Source organism: Pararge aegeria, chromosome 8, assembly GCF_905163445.1.
Source record: "Pararge aegeria chromosome 8, ilParAegt1.1, whole genome shotgun sequence".
In the NCBI taxonomy this organism is placed as follows: domain Eukaryota; kingdom Metazoa; phylum Arthropoda; class Insecta; order Lepidoptera; family Nymphalidae; genus Pararge; species Pararge aegeria.
In genome coordinates this window covers 12748227-12772725 of record NC_053187.1, presented here as the reverse complement: position 1 = coordinate 12772725, position 24499 = coordinate 12748227, and the positions used below count along the sequence as shown (strand labels likewise).

General features: G+C 32.8%; 1 protein-coding gene across 1 annotated transcript; it reads right to left on the bottom strand.

Moving 5' to 3' along the window:
- Nucleotides 1-5055: 5055 nt before the first annotated feature.
- Nucleotides 5056-22450, bottom strand: LOC120626022. The gene is made up of 15 exons (XM_039893301.1): nucleotides 22376-22450; nucleotides 20479-22026; nucleotides 16775-17117; nucleotides 16253-16272; nucleotides 13117-13275; nucleotides 11749-12974; nucleotides 9919-10102; nucleotides 9348-9447; nucleotides 8173-8321; nucleotides 7213-7416; nucleotides 6879-6983; nucleotides 6459-6609; nucleotides 6257-6355; nucleotides 5992-6108; nucleotides 5056-5189 (listed from the first exon to the last, which is right to left on the bottom strand). Exons 1-15 carry the CDS (start codon nucleotides 22448-22450, stop codon nucleotides 5056-5058), a joined length of 4614 nt encoding a protein of 1537 aa, XP_039749235.1.
- Nucleotides 22451-24499: the final 2049 nt, after the last annotated feature.

Here is a 24499-nt window from a genome sequence, read left to right as displayed (position 1 = left end):
TACTGCACAAAATGTCAAAAAAAACAGCACACTAAGCTAAATCTGAACAGAACTCTGTTACCTGTTCTATTCGTTTTCGTTTAATCATCATCAATCTATTACCGTGCCTCTACAGGGGTAGGTCACCTCTCATAATGGCTTAAAAAGGCTTTAAGGCTTTAAACCGTAGTCTACCACGCTGGCCAAGTGCGGATTGGTAGACTTCACACGCCGTTGAGAACATTATGGAGTACTCTCAGGCATACAGGTTTCTTCATAATGTTTTCCTTCACCGTTTAAAGAGAGTTATATTTAAATAGCTTAAATTGAAAACGCACAAAACTCCGAAACGCAAGTGGTGCGAGCCGGTGCTCGAACTCGGTCTCCACGCAGGGTAAGTTGATGCACTAGCCACTAGGCTATCTCCGCTTCTTCTGCGCGTTTTAATTTATTTGATAATAATTAAAGGTGTGTGGAGTCCACCAATCCGCACTGGGCTAGCGTGGTGGACAACGCCCTTAACCCCTTCTCATTGGAGGAGACCCGTGCCGAGTGAGCTGGTAATGGATTGATGTGATGATCTTATTGCTAATTTTATTTAATCGGTACCTAATCCAAATCGAATCTAAAAAATATTATGAACTTACATATTGATATTGATCGCGGATGGATGATACAAACACTAGAGCTTTCTTATATCTGCTTAAACATTGCTTCGACAATCTATAATTTTTACATAACCCTTACGCGAACATTATTCAACTAAAAGATCAGTTAGTTGGTAACATTAAATTTCTAAAACAATGTACTCTACAATATTCGAACTCGTTGACTCGAATAACAAAAAATGAGCCACTGCGTCAGATAGGTCATTACAAACTGCAAAATAACCCCTACTTCATTACCCTACTATCTTATCTTCGAGAGAAAAAGCTACTCCATCATAAAATTTCAGCAGTAATATTTTAGTATTTCCATAATTTCACAAGTCAAAGTCAATGGGAGGCAAAGGCGGAAGTATATTTTTCTCTTTCCACAATTCAAATCGGTTCTCTTGAGAATCTGCAAAAGAAAAAAGCAACAATGATAAGCGTTTTAATGTCGGCTGAAATATAAAAACCGTTTGAATTATTAGCTTCGCGTAGCGTGCTCATAATGAATAATTTTTAAAAATATTTCTTTAAGATAGTATAATGAAAAAGTACCTATACGTTCTTTGGTATTGTTAGTTAATTATTAAGTTGATGCATCAAAAGAAAGAAATCAAGTATACATAATGTAGATTGATGGGTAATAATCAAGAAAGACAAAAAAAAACTAGTCTCAACCTTACTGTCGAATGTTATGTCAAAGTAATGCTTTTATCTGAAGCGGTAATAGCGCAGTGGGTAGGAGCTCGACTCACTATCGAAGGGGCCGAGTTCGAATCCCAGCGTTTTAAGTAATTCCAAATATCAATTGCTTCGACGGTTCGACGAAACCTGCATGTCTGAGAGTTCTTAAAGGTATGTAGAGTCCACCAATCCTCAATAGGCCAGCTTGGTGGACTACAGCCTTAACCCCTTCTCATTGTGGGACGTGACCCGTGCCTTGTATTTGGCCGGTAATGGGTCAATATGATTATGCTTCTACTCGATGTTAGTATATGCACTACAAAGGAATGTTACTTACGGTAAGTGCCCGATTACAGAATAAATAATACTGACGTAGGTATTAGGGATTTTGAAATTGGATATTTTGATGGATTTTGGTTATTTTAATTGCAGTTTCTATAACTAGGTAGCCTAGTGGGGAAGGCTTCCCTTTCAGATATTAAATATCACTTGTACATCGTGAGGAAACCTGTGAAGATGTCTCAAAATCCTGGATAGTGATCTCAAGAGCGTGTGCACTGTACCTATCCACACTTGATAAGAAGGTGCCATAAGGCCTTAATCCATCTCATTCTGAAAGGAGGCCCGTTACTAATAGTGTACCGGTAAAGGGCTGATGATGAAAAAAAAGATAGTTTTTTTTTTTTTAATAATAAATTAAATCCAAAATTGAATTGCGAATGTGTGAAAAGCTTGCTATCTTATAAAATTAATTGATGTCCTTTAAATCTATATTTATGAGTATTCCAGATCCTCGACTAAATTTCTTAGTAATTTGACTCGAAAGTTGTATAGAATTTCAAACAGTCACTGTCATTAGGTAATTAGCTATTATATATTGAAACTTGGCTACTAATGCTGCTGTCTACAAAGTGTCCAATTATAAAGATCCGAAATAGAATACTAAGCACAATTCAACGGAAATTCCAACTGTCAAGTACTTTTATAATAAATATCTATGGAATATATCTAGGACAATTTGAATGTCGTGAAATCATGACTTTATTTTCGTACGACACGGATTTATAAATAACGTGTCTATGTCTATCGATGCGACATCGAAATAACTGTAATTTATTAACGTTTTTAACATTTATTGAAACGAATATCTAATCCAAGCATGCTCGATAGATTCTAGAGCTATTTGCTGGTCCAGGCTTATTTTCGGATTTGCTAAACTGATTTCTATACAATCAAGAGGACTTGCAGTTAAGTAAGCTGAGCAACTTGATTGTGAGAGATCGAAAAGAAGAAATTTCGCGCTGTAAATGACTTTCTGAGGAACTATAAGCATATCAGATCGGAGATTTCTGAGCATCAGTAACATCCTAAGATAAAAAACGCCAGGACATGTTCTCTGTAATTGGTAGGTTGAATTCGGAATATTTTCCACAATCAAACAGTGGTTACCAAGTAGGCAGTAAGTAAACTAGGAACATGGTTACTAGAACGTAAATTTTTAAATTTCAGAAATATTGTCTACCGGGGCTTTAGATTTAGAGGGCTAAATAATAGACAGCAAAAGTAATATTCAATTATTCTATTATTCTATCTACCTGTAGGTCGTGATGACGTCAAGGAGCCTCGAAGTAATCGACTGAGGATCACATGAGATGGCGAAAGTTGACGGTTCCGTGCAAAGTTCCTTTTCTGGCAAAGTTTACTTCTACCTAATAAAAAATTAAAATTAGTTTCACACCACCCGCTCCACAATGCCTTATTAGATAGTCTAGTATAGAAAGGTCAAGTACATCAATACATCCTACATATACAGGCTTAGCGTAAGTAATGTTGTACTGTAGTCCCTAGGGCTTTTAATATTCGAATAAGGAACATCGCGCACGGCGTATGTGTTTAACATCCGTTCATTCTAATATTGCTATCCCGCTCTAACGTACGATGACGTATCTGTCACTCACACAAAATAGATTGTAAAAAACACTCTCCAATACTTGATTTTATTGCCTCGCAAAGTGTGAAAGCAGAGTATTCAGCTCAGGGTTAAAGCTGCCTTCGTTTTGGGCTTCCCTAAAATCCATCGTTTGATTGGGATTTATTCGGGCGACCGTAATGTAAGACATGTAAGACCTACTATTAACACTAGCGGATTAGATAAAGTAAATTAAAAAATATATATACAGTATAGGTATAGCCTTCCTGTGGATTTAAACAGACACAAAAAACTTTATATAACAGACTGGTACTTCAAGAAAGCGCGTTCAAAAAATTTAGAAAGCAAAACTCAGCTTTATGATTACGTATCGCAGATTGAATTTCCGACAGGAAAGTTATACAATGCCTAAATTCATAACATTTCTAATATTAAAGGGACACTAATGGATACAGAAACCTACCAATAGATTAAACCTCCTTAAGAATTAGTTACCAACTACTTAAACGCTAAGAAAAAGTCTACTTTAAATACTGGTATACAAAAAATACGTCTTTCTCTATGGTATTCTTAATATTTAAGAAGTTGTTTATACATTTTTAGTTATATTAAATGTAATAAATCTTAAAAATGAGATATTAATTCAAACACTTAAACTATCGAAAGTTACCAATATTAAAGCACTACAAAATTAAAATAAAAACTAAGCCTAAATAAGCGCGATGTCTAAGCGCATAATACCTACGTGGACATTTGCAATAAGGAAATTAAATTCGCCCTTTCAATCAGTGGACAATAACTACATTAACCTAATTCTGGTCAAAACTGTGCGTAGAGACTAGCTACAACACAAAAGAATCTTACGCCTAGTATTCCCCTGGTGGTTGCACGTATTATTCTCCTGCGGCCAACACACGCGTCGCATTAGACAGATAGAAACGTAACAAATAGCAATAGCACTCAAGGCGAGCGCGCAAAATATTGCTATGCTCCATTCATTTGCATTCCACTACGAAACAATTGAAAGACACAGATAAATCGTCATATTGTTTGAGTAAAGCAGTCTTGAAAAACAACTTTTATAACTATCTTGAAAAGACAGGTAAAATTCAATCATCATCAACTTATTAACGGCCCACTACAGTGCACGCGTCTCCTCCCACAACGAGAAAGGTTAAAGGTCATAGTTCACCACGCTGGCCCAGTGCAGATTTGTGGCGTCCAATCACCTTTGAGAACAATATGGATAACTCTCAGGCATGCAGTTTTCCTCACGATGTTTTCCTTCACCGTTGAAACAAGTTAAATTTAATTGCTTAAAAGACACATTACTTAAAAAAGTTAAAGGTATTTGAACTGGCTCACCGAATGTGATACCACTAGGATATCATCCCTTCACTACTCTATCACCTAAACCTACTTAAAAAATTTAAATGCCTGAAAGAAATTATAAGCTTAAAGTATGAGGATGGTTGATGATGTTCGAACGATGCTGTATGATGATGGCTCGAAGGTACAGGTAAGCTTATGTATCCACTTAGAGGCAATGAACACAGAGGCAAACTTTATAGATTTATTAACAGAGAATCATTTTTTTATCTATATGGTTGTAAGTATTCTGAAAAAACTTATAAACCAAAGCATAAAACTTGAGTGGAAAATGTTTAATACTTTTGGAGGTCACTACAATAGGAACGCTCGGTTTACAAGTTTCTATTTGGAATAATTGTCTTTTTGTTTTCTGCAATAGATCAAGGAGTAGGAAGCTGTTTCAAGGTTTACAATCATATTATATCAGTAAAAAAGTAACTGTCATACTGAAAATCGACGTGAGCGTAGATGCGGTAAGTGACACGATTTCGAACCGGGCGCAGCTAGACTGCCGTAGGGACAAATTTTGCATATATTGTCACCTTCCTTTGCAAATGTATTTGAAGGGCAGACAACTGGAACAAAATCAATAATGTATAAAACATACTATACATAAAATTCAAACAATTTCCCATAAATATATTTTTATAGCAAACGATAAAAGTATATTATTATAAAAATAAAATCTTAAATCCAAGGGATATAGCTAGGGTATGGCCGGCTACTGAATCAAATGTATGAAAATATATATATACATTACATATAAACAAACATAGCGCGGCTTCCGGTTCTACAACCCATACATTTATTTACACGTCGCAATATTTGTACGACGCGATTTATCCCGTGGCCAGCAAAAAAGCATCAAGTTAGGTTGTATGGAAATAACATTAGCTTGAGAAATATTTACTTCACTAAAAATTAAACTAAATACGCACGATGCAAAGAAAATTGGGTGATAACTTAGCTTAAGCGAAAACAGGGACGATATTTTACTAACACTGTACTAATACTATGTCTGATATCATCATCAACATTATCCTCAAACCATTACAGGTCGACTACCGATCACGGGTCTCCTCTCAGAATGAGCAGGGTTAAGACCGTAGTCCACGCTGGCCTAGTACGGATTAGTCGACTTTACACGCAATTGAGTACGTTATGGAGAACACTCAGAAAACCTGCATAATTTCCTCACGATGTTTTCCTTCACCGTTAAAGCAAGTGATATTTTAATTGCTTAAATTAGTATTATATACACACCCGTCATCGAATCATCGAGACATCGAATTGATAATGCACAGCGTCAATAGATAGAAAATCAAAAGCAAGTCTACGCGAAACCCGGAAAATACACAACTATCATTTTGGACTTACCACAAATCTTTTGTTTGGATAAAAGATAAAATCCCGCTTGGCAGAGTAAAACTAGGTTAAAATTTCCAGGATCCATGTTGTGGGCGGTATTATGAAATTCACGATGTCCGTTATAATCTAAACATTCGTGTAAATTACTTGTTTTTAAAAGTTAAATACTGGTCTGGTAACAAACAGCTAATCGATAAAATTTGTAGAGAATAGATTACTATGAATTTTTTTATATATACTTATGTTTTATGAAAACCTTAAACAAATTTAGTACCTTTTCTTCTTAATGTATGTGTTACAAAAGTTTTTCTTTTCATTCCAATTAAAGGTGATAAAGTTTTGTTAATTCTCATGCCATCAAACGATAAAAGAACTGTTCACAAAAAATTTTAAATTAATGACTTAACATTTTATTATTTATGGAATAATCTTTACATTTAAAAAACAATATACTTATATAAAATGATAACACTAACCTTTGATAATTGCTAACGATGGCATGTTACTAACAAGCAACCTCGCTAAAGAACAATACAAATTTCTCCTACATTCAGAACTACAGTTTATGTGTGGTATCGAGTTCAGTGATATCACTACTATAGGTTTTATATAGGAAGAATCGTCAATCTGAAAAATACACAAGTTATAAACAACGAATATAAGAAACGAAGCATAATGAGAAAAATTTATAAAACCAACCCTGTCTTTTAGGCAGATAGGTTCGTCAATTCTCACTGAACAATATTTTCCGCAACAATCTCGTGATATAGCCGAATCAATCATCTGAACTGCTTGCAGGTCCTTCTTATGGAAAGAACAATTTACGTATTAGAAATTTCATATTGACGTTATATTATGAATCCACAATGAATTCCTTTATAATTAATTGTCCTTACTTTGTACGAACAGGCTGCGTCAATTCTATAGACAGGTGTGAAAACTATATTAATGCAAGGGATGCTGATAATAGTTACTTTAGTACTTCGAATAACTGCATGTCCCTGAAAGGAATAAAAAAATATATCGTCGATTATGTTATGGCGTATTTATATTAAGGATGAGCTGATTGACTTTTTTGACGCAGGTTGAAAAATTTTCAGCAGCGGCTATTTAAAATTACTAATGGATATGCTTTATAATATCATGGTTTATAATACTGCCATGGAATTAAAAGAATAAGGTAACCAAGTAACCACCGTTGCCGAGCGCACATGATAATTCTAGACTCACTTTAGTACAAATATACGTCCCAGCGTTTTGGATTCCAACTTCTTTTAAAAAAACTTTAGATCCATTAATTGAAATATTTTCATGGTCAAGTATTTCTTGTCTTCCAGTGCTCCAAACATAATTAGAGACCGTTTGATTCGAATTGTAGTCTGGTTGATGGCAATCAATTGAGACTGTATCCCCTATCATGGCAAATATTTCATCCTATAAGTCAAAATACAAAAAATTAAGATAAGCAACCAAGAAGTCGAACTTATAAACAGATTGTACCATTGATCCAAATAAAAAGTAATCGTACAAAATTGATATTTTTTTTTAATCTAGACTACGTTTTTCAAATCCTGTGTTAAAATATCCCTAATTAAACAATAGATTCAAAATTTACTATAATACACTTACTGACATTGGTTGCAAAGGTGGCAAATTATGCAACAAACGTTTTACTTCAAACATACTATTATTTATAGCGGACCGCTTTCTTCTATCAAAACTTTGTTGATAAATACCATCTGTGTTTTTGTAAAACCACTCATAGTATTTTCCATCTGCTATATTTCCAGGAAAACCATTTAATATTTTATGATAATGTTTATTATTCAGACTATTTGAAAGAAGATGTCTTTTTCCAACTTTATCAACATTACTATCAAAGTATTTATACTTATGTTGAACATGCTTCTTGTCACTTGAGACTGTAGATCTCCTTTTAACAAATCTTGTAGACTTTTTAACTAAATCATTGTATCTGTAAAATTTATTTGCTTTATTTTGCTCACGGTTAAAATTTATAATTGACTTAGTGCTATCCCATTTTTTAATATCATATTCGTCAATTTCAACTTTTGAGTCATCCACTATTAAAGATCGTTTATCTCTTATCCAATTCCATTTTGTAACTTTATCTTTTTTACATTTACGATGATTTGAATATTTTTTGAGACGATTCCTATTGTAATGTACACATATGTAATTTGGTATACTTTTGTATTGTTGACATGACATACTCTTAATATACTGTTCAAAATCTTGGTTGGGCATAATATCGTGCATATCCACAACATGGTCTATTGTAGCAGATATATCGCACACCCTAGTTTGATCATCCGCCTCTTGAAATAAGGTTAAAAATTAATATTTATAAATCCGATCTGATTGATATTTTTATTAAAGTATAAAATAAATGTTTAAACGAAAGGAAAAATCGTCTCACCTTTAAAACCAATATGACTGAAATGATGGTTATCTTTAATCTAAAATTAATAAAAATTACCCATTACATTAAAACATTGTTTCAGTTAAATAGATATTTTATTCAATTTCATTCATAAATACACACCACTTTTGATACTGCAGTTGATGTTGTATGTAATTCGGTACTTGTCAGCTTGCATGTGCCTAAAGTTAAATGAAAAAAAAAACCATTTATATTAAAGTAGTTTATCATAATTTTACACTGAATTTTTTTAATTTCTAATTAATAAAGTTTATTTTCTTTTAAACACGAAAATAAATAAACTTCCTTTATATAACTTGCCTGTATAATAATATATATGACTGTATATCGGTTCCGGTACGAGAAAAAAAAACGACATGTCATTTTTCTCAAATAATATTACGTTAAAATGAAACAGTGGGAAAACAGAAAAAAAAGTGTCAGTTACGTTCTGAGAACGTATGTAAAGTTCAGCCGTTTTCAAAGTTTTTCTTCGCAAGTGTGATGAAAATCGTCGTATTAAACGTGTATGGTACATTACTTGTTACTCTGTCGGCTTCCTTATCCTAATACCGCCTCGACTGTAAAATGCAATGTAATCGTACTTGATGTATATTATACAATTTATTTTTCATGGTAAAGAAGCATTATACAGAATGCAAATATTAATAGTTGATCGCTGCATGTTCTAGTTGCCAGCGGGGACTCACTACTATAGCTGATTGCTGAACGACAAGAACTATCAAAGATAATTTTCACTGTTCTTGTTCAAATTGCACGGACGACGTTGTGCAGAGACTGTCAGGAGTTGTAAGTAAATATAAAACTACTGCAAGGCTACAAGCGTTACAAAATAGATAATACTAGTAAATAATAAGTAAATAAAATTTTTCTATTATCTATTATGTGTGAGTGAACGTACCCGTGTTTTTTTCTAATAAACCTTGTTCATTTTTCTCCTTTGATTTCAAACAAGTTTTTCCAATTTCTGGCTTGGTAACATTACAAAAATGCGGCTTTTCCTGTAAAAATATTTTTATCTGTATTTTTTTATATGAAATCTTAACAACACAGTTAGTTTAATATAAGTTCGATCCAACACTTAGTTCACAACGAAAAAATGGCTTATTATTTTGTCATGAACTTATCTGCGTTGACTATGGTCGTAACGAAATGTTGTAGTAATGCATACCACGCGTACCCCTCCTGTACGTATTTTAATTTAAATTATTCATTATCTCGACACAGAAAAAACATTTAATATTCATACCAGATTCCTCACCTCTTTTCACATCTTTAGAGAAAAAAACCGCTTATTACTTAATTGAGGTTCCCAATTTTCAGTTTTTAAAAGATCCTGATGTTATGTAATTAGTTAGCCAGAAGGTAAGTTGCTCAATCTTTACGTCAGTTAGTGAGTGTTATTTATTTCACTTATCTACAAGGGAATATAGACTGAATTTATCCTAAACAAAAATTCCAAAATATAATACCTTTTGACTTTTATTATTCGATACTATTTTGAAAACAAACTGGTCGGCGATTTTGCTTATAAGCCCATTGGATTTTTTGGTTGCAGTGGAAATAACCGTATTGTTAATAAAATTATTATGCATATTTCTCAAACTTCCATGCATATAATAGGTGTAGTTTTTAGATTTCTTTGAATTTTGAGTCCTGTAATTTGAATTTGATCTTAGCATAATTTATCCTTCTTACTCTCTACTATTAACTCAATCTAAACTAATCAAACAAATCCTAAAATATTATTATTTATAATCAATATCCATTACCAGCCTACTACAGCGTACGGATCTCAACTCAGCATGAAAAGAGCTCAGGCCTTGGTCCAACACCAAATGCGCATTGGTAATCATAAACATAATACACGCTAAAAAACTAATTCATTGATATCTCACCCAGATTCATAATGAAGTGTTTGATGGATATTTTTGACATTATTAATATCATTAAGTAATTTAGTGTCTTGATTTATGTCGGATTTTACTGTGTTGTCTCGTTTATAATTTGTTACAGACATTGGAATGGAAGAAAGACTACAATTAAAACACGCAATTTGACTATGGCTTGCCTTATTATATGCATTTAATAGTGTTTTTTTCAATGATGTCTTATCAGAGCGTCCTCTTTCATGATCATTATTTATGAGTGTAGTTGTAGTTTGATTGCATCTAATATTCGTATTTTTTCCTCTTGCTGCCGTTGGTTTGAGCTCTTTATATTTTGTAATGCGATTTCTGACGAAGCGATTTCCTAGATCATTTGTATATACCTTATTTTTTAAATTATCCAATTTATTAGAGAAATGTAATGTAAACGATCTTAGTCTATTTAGTAAAATCATCTTTGGCGTAGTAGTTCTACTACATGTTCTGGATTTATCGTTTCCATGATTGTTGCCTTTTTTACGTTTGCTCGAAACTTTCGTATTCTGCTTCAATTTACTGACAGTTTTCTGGAAACTCAAAGTATTAGGTGTCGTTAATTGAGTATCACAATTTTCCTTTGTATTTTTTGTAATTCTTTGATTTTTACTTATTTTTTTGTTTTTATCTGGCGTTATGGAAATTGGTGTTTTAATTGTAGTTGCCAAACTTTTAATTGAATTTACATTACAAAGTAGCTCATTAAGTTCTTTCATATTGAGACATAAAGAGCTTGAATCACTGTCTGTGTCCTTAATATCATGTTTGTAGATATCTGTATTTAACATAATCTTGTAAGAATTAACTGTGGTTGGCAGGCTTTCCTCTTTCTTTGTCACGTTTTTTAACTTTGATTTTACAGCTTCGTCAATATTATTTGTTGGAGTTACATTCCTCTTGTTTTCGTTTTGTTTGTAAATATTGTTACAGTCAAACGTTGAAAGTGTTAAATTATTCAATAAGTTTGATATTTTGGATCCTCTAGTAAGTCTAGATTTTTTTATTTCAGAGTCTGTCCCAAAAAACTCTTTGTTACCTGCTAGTAAAGGTTTTTCAACAGATTTGTGTTTCTGGTTGTTTTTTTTAAAGGTGCACTTTTTAAGAAAGTCTTTTACACTTGTTCTAATTTTTTTTTTATTCTTTGTTTCATTATCATCATAATACAATTCTAAATTATTTTTGTTTTCCGAATAACTCCTATTAATATTATTTCTTAGTGCAAAGGTAGGTTTTGTAAAATCTTTATTGCATATTAAATTAACTTTTATATTGCTAAGTGAGTATATGTCTTTTTGAAATGGATCCTGCATTTGAGTGTAATAGTTATATCTTTTATATAAACGCTTTTTCATACAATCTTTTGCTGTATTTATAAACTTCATACCGAATGCCATAACATTGTCGTTGAAAATCTTATATTCTAATGATTTTTCTAAATCATCAGCTAAATTGTTCAATCTATTTAGTAGTAGTTCCTTATTATGCCGATTTAAACTGCGTCTATCTATATTAGACGAAATCACTGGACAAGTTCTACCTTGACATTTTCCTTTAACTCTTCTATAATAATCGCTTAAAGTTTTATCGATACGGTGTATAACATCGCGTAGTTTTTTCCCACCTGACGGGTTCATCCAAAAATATGTCTGTATTTCTGTACAATGTTGACTCATATAATAAGCTAAATTATTTAATTCAAACAACAATTCAGAGATAATAGCATCGCATGCAGCACATGGCCGACACATCGTTTCATTGGCTTTACAATAACAGTGATATACTCTATCATGACAAAAAAACCTTTTCAAACCATCCCAATTAATATTTCTTTTACTTTCTGGTTGTCTACGTATTTCTGAAAAATTACTACTATTCTTTCTATTACTATTTCTTTCTAATTGCGTTTTCATACTACGCTTTGTTTTACAATTGGTGTTGTTAATTTCACTATTTTTATTAAACTTTATTACTTTGTTCACCGCATCCATGAAGTCTTTTTTAAATGATGCCTTTTCTACATTTTCTGAGGTTGTGATCTTACTTTTTAGTTTTTCAATGGTACTAGTGACTTGTCTTACTGCAAATTTTGAATTTTTAATAGGTTTTAAGACAAAATTGCCTTCAGGGCAGGTTATGTTAGTATTTTCAACTAATAAATATAACCCTGGAGTCAAAATATCCTGTAAAATGGTTGTTCTAACCGTTGTAGTTTCTTCAAAAGAATGTATCTGATATTCTAAGTCAACAGGAGTTGACATAACTGCGGAGAAAACTTTTCTTAATCTGAAAGGTTCTGACGATCTTTTCCTATCATCAGTATTATAAGGAATAGCTATCTGAACTTGTATTGAATTCGTAACATGCCTTTCTTTTAAAGAGGATGAATTATGCACATACTTATGATCGGTGTTGTTATAAAATGAATTGAAGTTCTCCTTATCCTTGCCATAAACTTGAGTATTTTTCATTAAATCAACCACTATTTCTAAAGCAGCAACGTCCTTAGCTGTAAATATTTCTTCGCGTGCGTTACGTTTAGCAAACTTAGGTTTTCGAATACGGAGCACATTACTTCTTTGCTTAGGCTCGGGCTTAAAGTTTACCTTATCAAAAACAAAAATTAAAATTAAAAAGGATCTTGAAAGATCGTTTTTACATAAAAAGGCATACCTTCACTGGCTTCTTACATGTTTTAAAAAAGTGGCCAAATTAGACTTTTACACTAAGGGTTGAGATAAAACTTACGTCGTAATCACGACTGTTGATTTTTAATAGCTTGGCCCCCTCGTGATCTATTGACGAAGTTTGTCTTTTCCTCGTTAGCCTGTATTTTGCGTCAATAGTTGTCACCCCAAAGTCTTCACTATCCTCATTGCGGAAAAAATCAGATTTGGACCTGCTATTCTTAAAATACAAAAATATTTGTGAAAAAACCAGCCCATTCATCTTGTATAAATAGTACAACTTATATATTGACGACCTTCCTGGCAGCGTGAGCGTGAGCGCGAGCGCTGTGGTTTTAAGTGGGACGTAATGGGTATTATTGCCTATTTGGGAATTTATAATTTATGAATATTCTTTGTTCTGGTCTAGTGGGAAGCTTCGGACGTGGCTAGTAACCCTACAGGTCAAGACGTGCCGCTAAGCTTTTCAGCGCTCCGGTACGAGGTCGCGTAGAAACCGATTCTGGATATGGGTTTATTATAACTGCTATACCCCTAACAGATTAGCTCTTTACCATCTCAGATTGCATCTTCCCTTACCAGCAAGAGATAGCAGTCAAGGGCTAACTTATACTGGAATAAAAAAAAATTAAAAAGCCTAATGATGCCGATTCTATTGTATATAATCATGCTGGGCAGACGGGCTGATGAACGCAGTAGATGGTAGTGGTGGAACTGAGGACTCTGCTGCCAGTAGTGTGTTATAATTCTTTAGTCGCCACGTACGTTTCCCACGGGAAGAGGAGTGGCGGTGAAAACTGTATATTGATCTGACTTCACCACACGGCACAGTTCAGTTTAGAGATTTCTGTGTGGTGTTCCGGCTTGAAGGGCGGGTTTGCCGGTGTAATTACAGGCAAATGAGGCTTAACACCTACGCCTTAAATTGATAGGCATACAAGTGCATGTGCTCCTTGCATGTCCTGTGAAGTGTTGCTCTGTTTATAGGCGATAGTTTTTCACTTACCATCAGGTGGGCCTTATGCCGTCAATTATAACTATTAAAAAAATACATTTTTCCTATTCTGTCTATTACCTGCCTCACTACTAAAACGTAATTATTATGAATCTAGCGAAGCAATTTGGCGTAGTATTTGTTGCCACATTTTACATAATAAGTGTCTCGACCATACATACATGAATCGCAGCGGGGATAATTTATTCATATAAAAAACTTATTACGGTTTCTATTATGTTGTAGTGCTTTAATTTACTACGGAGAACAAAATGAAAGAGTCGGCACAACATTTAGACTGGTCAATTTAGTTTGTTCGAAGTTAAATTGTATATTAGTGAACAACAAAATTCGCACAATAACGAGCTCGTATAAACATCCACTGCGCATGGCCAACGCCTGAGTCTATCTACGCAACGTTTACAATATGACAAATTTAAAAACTGTACATTTTATAACACACTACGCTACGAATACCCGTGTATATGGATACCTTCTCTTATCATGTGTGGAACCTCATTATTCTTAACGTGGGGGCAGTAAAGATACTAGATAATCACGTTAGCATCTATTAGTCAGTACGACAGAATGACTCTGAATTTATACACATTCAGACAGATTCAGCCTTTACCTTTCTTTCGTCCTTCGAATAGCAAGTTAAACCATCGTTGAATTAAGTTCTTACCTTTTCATGTTTTATCTTTCGTGCTTTAATTGTGCCTAAAAATAAAATATAAATAATAAATGATAACTATAATAATCCGGCAAACCACCAATTTTTTTCAAGGTAACTAAATAAATAAAGATATTATTTTGTTATAAAAATAGCGAACAAAAGAGCAGGTGCAGCAGTGTTTTGTTAATATATTATTAAATGGTTTGTGTAATATTTCTATTTTTTTTTAATTATTACACCACTTCTGGTGAAATAATCAATTCATATAATTTGGATCGAACTTCAATTACAATAATTAAGTCCGTTTGATCATAATTTATGTACGAGTTATTAATTAAACGATGGGAAATGTGAAACGTTTGCATTAGCGTATTCTAAATAATCTTTATCGTTTTACCTCTTTGACCTCGACGTCTTGGATCTCTATTCGGAGCATCTTTTGATTTTCTCATGTGAGTTGAAATAGTATCGCTAAAAGAATTTTAATTTTATCTTATATACATAAATTAAGGACATTTTGAGTGTAAAGGCGATTTACATGTTGACATTCCGGTGCAACAATTATTGTGTGACTAGTATTTGAAGAGGTATGGTTCTTCTTCATATATATTATTAGAAGTAAATATTCTTTACGTGATTACGCTTGCAATTTCATTTATGCAAGATTTCAAACTTCTCGTATGACTGATATCTTTTACCGGGATAAAAATAACTTTAAATGTTGATCTATGATATATTTATCTGCGTATTTAAATTATTTTAAATCTATTCAGCCATTAAAGCGAGATTAAAAACGTTCACACATCTGCCCAACTTTTTATTAAATTGATGTGTATTCAACGGTAGCCTAGTGGGTAAGGATCCTTTCGTAGAGACCGATTTTGAGCCCCGGCACGCACCAATGACGTTTCGGAGTTATGTGCGTTTTTATTTTAGGAAATTTGAAAATCACTTGATGTAAACGGTGAAGGAAAACATAGTTAGGAAACCTTCATACCTGAGAGTTCTTCATAACATTCTCAAGGGCGTGTGAAGTCTACCAATCCGCACTTGGCCAGCGTGGTAAACTACGGCCAAGCCCTTCTCATTCTGAGAGAAGACCAGCGCCCTGTAGTGGGCCGGTAATAGGTTGATGATGAGTGATGGTTGATGATAGTCTAAGATGACGGCAATATTACTACGAAATAACATTATGCATATCCATCGAAAGTTTCGTAGGTAAATATTTACTGCTTAAATTGCTCTGAAAATTTCATACACTGGCTGCCCAAGATTGCCTATTCAGACCTTGCTTCACAGTCTAACCTCGACGCGGGGCGCTACAGGTTCTCAAGCATAGTATATACACAGCTTTTAGGCTTTAAGGCTTTAAAGGCGGAACCAAATCACCAGATTGGTCCAGCATTGGCCCAGTTTTTCGTTGGGCCCAATGAAATGGAGTAAATGGCTCACTTTAGTCTAGCACATTACGAATTTATGGATCTTATTTTAGTAAAAGATTGCTTACTCTTTATTTATGTTCCTTACTGCGGATAAATCATCATAATCTGAAACAATTATATTCGTAAGTCATTAGCGTCTTATTTGCACAACAAGTAATAAATAAATTAAATCTAACTTCTTTTGGCACCGTTGAAATCATTGCTATCAGATGGATTATTGTAAATAATATACTATTAAGGATATTACTTTATTAAGGAAACATTTTGAATGATATCTTCCAGTTGTCATATTATGAGAAAATCTAAGAGAGTCTCTATTTTTATTTTGCATAGAAAAGTATAATAGTTTAAGTTTTTTATCTGACGAAAAGTCATAAGGTTATTTTATATTCGCTCTAGTCAAATTATATTCAGGTCGATCAGAATTTATACTCGCATGTAGATCGTTGTCAGTCAAATCTTTATCTTTACTAGAATGAGACGGGAGAAAATTATTTTCGAAATATCACCCAGTAGCACTCAGTTTTTCTAACGTGTTACATACGCACTTTTGACTACGTGGGTCATGTTTATATTGATTACTACATTACATTAACGTTATACATACTTTCCCCATATCGCAACTTATTCTTTCGATTTTGATAGTTGGATCGTACAGAGTGAAAGCTTTGAGAATTCTGTCTTGGATTGGGAAAACCTTTTTTTTTTAAATTGCCGATATTTTTTTCTTTGATATCCAGATTTCCACCACCTAATTTCGGCTCGGATGAAACTTTGTTACGATTCCACAAACCAAGACCTCTAGGCAGGGAAATAATGAGAGGTGCTGTGACAGACTCTACGTCTATTTTGTTTTCTTTTAAAAACTTTTTGAAATCGTCTATCTGCATGGGCAAAAAAGTTGTGTAATATTGTTCAGGTGGCGCGTTCGTCCTTCCTTTAGAACTTATCTGAAAGATAGTTATTTTATTAACATAAATGCGTTTAATTGTTCAAATAATTGCAATAATACTATGCTCTCAATGCATGGGCGATCTTTTAAGATATTGTGACTTTTGCTTTGTTATTAATTCTATCTTTCGGGGTGACAATTTTTAATCCATTTTCATTCGCTTGCTGACATCTTGACTTGCTGAGCTGATATTTGGCTATGCTTTTTCAACTTCAGTGAAAATTGTACCGTGTACCATGAAATAGTCCAATGGATAAGAGTTATAAGCTTAATTATCGGATTTCTGCAGTAGTGGAAGTTAAAAGAAGCTAATTATACTGTCATGCATGGAATTGAAATTGTACGAGACAAATATTTATTTATACTAACACCAATTAGAATCCTGAAGACTAAAATTGTGTATTTGTAATAATTATAAGAGTCAAAATTTTTCGAATTGCTACGCCCTTACAGGGCCTCCTGACTATGTTAAGGCATGAACGCAAAAAAAGGACGACAAGAAGTCTCTCTCGTTTGATTTATATGGTAGCATTAAAAACTTTTTGTATTGTTTGTTATAATAAAAAATGAAGTATTTACATGTTTGAATTGTATACGAATAATATCCTTGAGAAATGTGCTCGAACTTTAGCTACTAGATTCTAGCTGACTATATTAAATAGACTGAATATAATGCACATATTAAAGTGGTACAGTTCCCAAAGGTGTTAGTTAATTTAAACAAACAATTAGAGCATTATTTTCATTGATAAGTTTACTATGCAATATGAATTAATTTTATATTTATGTACTTACAGGAGGTTTAGTGCTTTTAGTTTTATGAGTACCTGCAAATATGAATAAATTTTAGGCATTTATTTAATTTTATTGAATTTTCATCAAGTGTAGGGGGGGTGATAACCTAGTGGGTAAGGCATCGGCTTTCCTTTCGTGGAGCCCTGTCACTCACCACTGAAATTTCGAAGTTATGTGCGTTTTTAATTTAAACAATTTAAATGTCACTTGCTTTAAACGGTGAAGAAAACATCATTAGGGAACCTCCAAGCCTGAGAGTTCTACATAATGTTCTCAACGGCGTGTGAAGTCTACCGACACGCACATGGCCAGCGTGCAAGACTACGGCCTAAGCCTAAGAGGAGACCCATGCTCTATAGTGGGCCGGTAATGGGTTAATGATGAAGATGATAATGACAAACATTAGTTAGTATCAGACAAGAAAATAAGGGAACCAGACATAAAATCTTTTCATTGGCTATATTTTATTAGATCTAGACTAGATTTGATTATTTGCATATAGAATAGTGATTATGAAAATTAAAGAAGATGAAATTGCTTAATTACCTTCATTCGGATTTCTTTTGGTATATGAATCGAGGTTCTTAGCAAGTGTTCTTGTTTGACCATTGGATGTAAAATTTTTTCCATTTATTATCATAGATAATGAAAAAGGGTACGACATTGTGCGGCTTACTTTTGTTTCTTTATTTATGGGTTCGCATTGTTCATTAACCGTTTTTTTAAGTTCATTTGTATCATAAATGTTTTGTTTTTTATAAAAATTCACTTCTTGTGTTGGTTTCATGGCTGTCATATCCGACATTCTTTCAGAAATAGTTCTCTCTGTATAGGATTTTGTATTATGATTCAATGAATTAAATTTCTTTGTATTCGACTCTTTAGTGTTGATCCAATTATAATCATATATATTAGATGGAAAATATCCTAACATTTTAGAATTGCCTTCGACCGATTGAATATTTTTATTATTCTTATTCAAATTATTCTTTATATGTTCTACTTGAATTTTTATATCATCGATTAACATCGATGTTGATGTGGGACTGTTAATAAAAGCGTTCATGTCGATAGTAAAGTCAGGTTTAAATTTATTTATACAACCAGTGTTATAGTTTACATAAAAACGATCGTCCTTATTGTCCTTGAAAACTTGAAAGTGTTTTCCTAAAGTAAAAAAAATATAATAACTGCAATTTTTTCCATATGATTGTTATAATGTTTTCAATTTCACTCTAATTACCATAGAAACATATACATAAATAATAAAGAAAACACATTTTTTTTATTATTTAAATAATAAATTATGTATTTTGTTGTAATAGTTGTTTAGTTATTTTAGCAAAAATGTATATTTTGAACTATTAATTTACCTGATAAAAGTGAAAAACTTTTGGGTTTCAATTCTAACTCTGGGTTCATACTGTAAAGTAATTTTTCATTATTATAAACTTTAGAATGTAAAAAACTATATGGATTAGTAAAATCTCCCGTTATATTTGGAATCTTCTTTTTCATTTCTTCAACATTTAGAAGTTTTGGGATATTCAAATGATCGTAAGCTTCAGATGTAGTTTCTTCGAGTTTCTTTAGATTTTTCGGTTTATCACTAAATATATTTTTCAAGCCCTTAAATATATTGAACTGATGTGCACGATGGCTATTATCACGTTTTTCAATGATTTTGGATTTATGATGATTTGACTGAAACTTTCTTAGAAAGTTGTGTAATTTCCTTTTTCGTTTATCATTTTTATTCAATTTCACGATTCCTGTTGATCCATGAACTAAATCAATATTTACAAGTGCATTTTTTCTGTTACTTATATCTAAAAGTGTGGTAAATTTTTCTTCGCGCTTTTTCTCCGTATGTATTATTTTTTTGCAATTTTTGAGATTTAAATTGTTTTGTGGATGAATATTTTTTTTTATTTCCTCATCTCGAATATTAAGCTTTTGATCTTTCCCTCGTTTTTTTCGTCCGGTATTTGACACATCTAATTTAGATTTTTGCTTTTCAATCAAAATTGGATCTATGAAAAAATATTGTATTAAGTAAAGTAGATTGAGACCCCAAAAAATGTATGGGTACTAATAGGCACGCCTCAGGTGAAAAGAAACGAGCCTTTCGCAAGGCGTGATTTAGGTAGTCAACCATAGCGATTTCTAAGATTTTTATTCTATTTAAAACTAATAAACGCATAATTTCATGTATAATTAAGCTTTTTCCTTTTCTGCTTGGAGACTATTGGCTATATATGGAAGAATTTTATAAGGTGAGTATTTTCGATAATACATTGATGTAGTGAAATTTCGAAAGAACATAAGGGTGTTGCATAGAACGTCACTGAGAGAGAAAAAAATTTAGTATCGATGGTAAGTGACCTTACGAGAAACAATATACAAATACCTAGTTTGCGGCCTTGTATACGATATCCAGCCTTTAAATTCATTGTAAAATGGTTCCTTTTTTGACGTTGCGTTGAATCAATAACTCTTTTTTGTATGTATAATGACTTATCATATTTATAATTATTAGTTGTGGCTCCTGTAGTATACCTTACATTTTTCTGAAAGTCTGGAACTTTAAGAGAAACAGTCTGTGCAGTGTGAAATTTCCTTGGGGGATTTGTATCTAAAAATAAGAAAAAATGTTTTTTGAACCAAGAATCTTCACTTTTAGTAGAGATATCTTGATCTTCTAAAGTTTCAGACTCTACATAATATCTTCTGAACCTCGTTGTTGGTAAATGAGGAATCTTTTTAAGGATAAATTTTCCAATGTCGTCTACATTATGATGTTTGTGGGCCTGATATCGTATAAGATTTGAATATTTTTCATCATCATTATCTTTTTGAAAGTTCAAGTAATACTTAAATCCATTAACGTAATCATTATAAGAAATCTTGTTGCTAAGTGCTTGATAATTCACATCTTCTGCTGTAGCTTGAGCATGGTCGTCTTGTTGCGTTATTCCCCGAGTAACAGTCATATTGTCTGTATCATTTTCTATACTGGCGCACTCTACTACATCAGGAATTTCTTCACCATCGTTATAAGACTTGTCTGTACTATTTTCTTGAATAAATTGAGATTTGAGGTTGCCGATAGACAACCTCTTTGAAAGTTTGTTTTTATAATCCTTTGGTGTTGTTAACATAATGTTATGTCTCACGTTGCTTGCATGAGATTTAGCTAACAATTGTTCTAATATTGAAAGCATTGTAAATTCATCTTCCAACGTCAGTTTTGTTTGACTTGATGTGGAACATTTACTATTATCTAATTTTGTCTCAGTAGTAGATTTACTGATACCTTTTGTTTTAAGTTTTGTGTTTGCTGTAGATTTAAAAGATAAACAAGAAGTTGCTTTAGTTTTATATTTCTCAATTTTTTGCTGTATTGTAGCTTTAGTATCTTCCAATTCTTTATTGTATGTTTTTGAAAATTTAGCTTTAACTTTGAAATATGTCTTCTTTAACTGTTTTTGCAATTTATCTTCAATATTATGTGCATAAGTCTCCTCATTTTTGATTCTCATGACTTTATCACACACTTGTCTTTTTTGCAAGCGATTACTTAGTAAATGATTATTAGGATAAGTAACAAATAAAAAAGTTTTGAACGCGTAACCAGGAGAAATGCTTGATTGCTTTATCAACGAGTCTGTGACAAAATTAGTTTCTGTTACAGCATTTGATATAAGATTAGTAACAGATTGTTCTTGATCGGCAAGCATTTCAATCTCTCTTTGTTTAATATCATCAAGAAGAGCTTCAATTTCTACTGTGCCCAAACTCTCCATATCGTTTTTTACAGGGATCGTAGAAGCATAATTTTTACTGAATATATTTTCATCAGCATTATAATCTATTTTATCCACGTCCAAACTATGATAAGTGTAGTTAGGAACATAAAGTTGTTGTAATTTGTGAATTTCCGTCGTTAGTGTCGGTATTATACTTGTTGAACTTATATCTTGTAAATTGGTTTTAAACATTTTCGGACTCTCAATCGGACTTTTACTATCTAAAGTTGTTTCAATTTTATCAAAAAGTTTTAGATCCAATTCCTTACTGGTTACTTTTCGTTTGAAAGTTATACTTTTTCTCTGGAATATATTTGGCGAATCTATTACGGTAGTTTTACAATTGTTGATAAATTGTTTATAACGAGGTCGGCTTACAGTTCTATCTTCAAAAGTGTTTTCGTATTCCATACTTTTAAATACAGGACGAGCGTTAAGAAGTACTATACAAACAAATAAACTAGAACAAAATAAACTTCACATTACATTAAATTTTTTCCTATTATTATAAATATAATTTTTGTTTTTTTTATATTATTGGTTCTAGAGCTACGCGGCCTTTACCGATAAACACCTGTTGGTTATGAGTTACACAGCCTGTGCATGATACATAATATGTCTAAGTTATGCTGTGTCCAACGGACGTCACTACCACGGTATCTCGTGGCACCGTAACGTACCGCTCCGTGCCGCTCTGCCTATTAGGTTTAACTTGTTGGTGCTCCATTGCTGTCATACTCATACATGTGTACCTCTGTCCCTAAAATGTTTGCTCGTCTTGTCACGTCGAGGTGTGTTGTATCGCCATAATGAATAGTGCAAGTGAAGTAGGTATACAAGTAGTTAACGACACAATTCGCATCTACGTAAAACTAATCACATCACAAATAAACACATGTTCATAAAACTTACCATAAAAAATCCAAAAATAACATTTGTTCATTATATTTTAAAAATCATTGAGTAAAAACATAAATATAGCATTCAAGGATTCGAATTTATTTATAATTGATTTGACAATGACAATTTCACTTAATAATCTTCTTTATTGATATTTTTTATTCTTAAATAGTATTTATTGGATTTCTAAGAAACTTATATCACAAGTTAGTGATTATTACCTCTTTTCCGAGCCAGTAGGAACGTAGTCACAGAATTAAGAATGTTCTGAATTTGGTAAACGTAGTAATTATATACTCTTTCTCACAAGGATCAAAATCGGTTTGAAAAGATAATGTCCTCAGAGGATAAGAGTTTTAAAATTAAACTTTTGTATTTTTAATCAAAAGGAAGTTTACCATGGTCATACATTTTGATACATTATTATAAGCATCAAATGTATACATTTAGTCAAACACACCATCACACTTGGTTTCTTTTAAATTTTTTTTTAACCAAAAGCCAAAATACCAATTGTCGTAAATATAACTAGAAACAAAAGTAGGTATATATTCTAGTTATATTTACGACATTTGGTATTTTGGTATTAGGTATATATTTACAATTTGCCCAAATGGATGCAACATGGCTTTTTTTTATAACTTCAAAAACGAATTCCAGCTATGCAATAGATCTTAGATCAGCATGCCAGTAAACATCATTTCATATATTTATTCAGATCAATTTTATTATTTAAGACGCAAGGTACCATTCATAGAGTACCTATCTAATTTATACACTATATTCGTTTAGAACAGCTAGTTAAAATTAAACACGATTTCACCATCTAGCTGAGCCACTTAAGCACTTAAAACGTCGCAGAGATGAATGGCTCAAATTTAAAGTTCAAAAGTTAAGTGGGAAAAAATGAGTCGACAATTTTATCTAGAAAGCTAACGGAGGGTATTTAAAGTATAACCTACGACTAGAAAACAGATTATGATTTTATTAGTAGTCGGTATATCATGTGTTACATCACCATCATAATCATCTCAACTCATGTACTCGAGACGAATGCATTTATCACCACAATTATGGAATTTATGAACGCGTCATAAGTTTCTGTGATAGACCTTCTAGAATAAAGATTTTTTTAATTTGTGTTTAAATTTTGAAATGCAAGATATTATAGATCTTTTGTTGATGTCAACTAATGCACTTTCACCGCTGAACATGGGTATTTTGCAGGGAGTTCGAAATACCACGGGCTTGTGCCGATTGGGCTTAGCGGCTCCCTGCGACTCGCTTGATGCTTGCACCTCTTGGAGGCCAACGCTGCGATTACCGGTGCGAGGTCGCCTTTCCGGTAAATTGGGACCCCATCGTCTATCGGTTCACCGAGCTACGTGCTCCGCCCATTGCCACTTTAGCTTTGCGCGTCTTTGTGCTACGTCGGTAACGCTGGTTTTTCTAGGGATCTCCTCATTCCTGATTTGATCGCGTAGATATACTCCAAACATGGCTATGGGCAGGGCACAATGCGAAAAACCACTTCTTACTTACAAGAAATCAGAAAAAATATGCATACAAAGCCTCTAATAGCTCTGCTTATCAACACAGCTAAACACGTTACAAAAAAATAGCCGGCTCAATTAATAAGCTATATAACATCAAAAAATCTCTCGTTTGTAGTTATATACTAACAAACATCATAAAATCAATTTAGCCTTAAATATAAGTGCAGATTTACTTTGTTGACAGAAAGCTGAAAGCTATAACCAGTTGTAATGTTCTGTTCTCGCCATTTTCGTAAGCTTAGGTATTGTGTGAGCACAAAATTTAATAGTAAATTCAGCGCTTACGTTCCTCGTTTCTATTACCATGTACCAACGTTTGA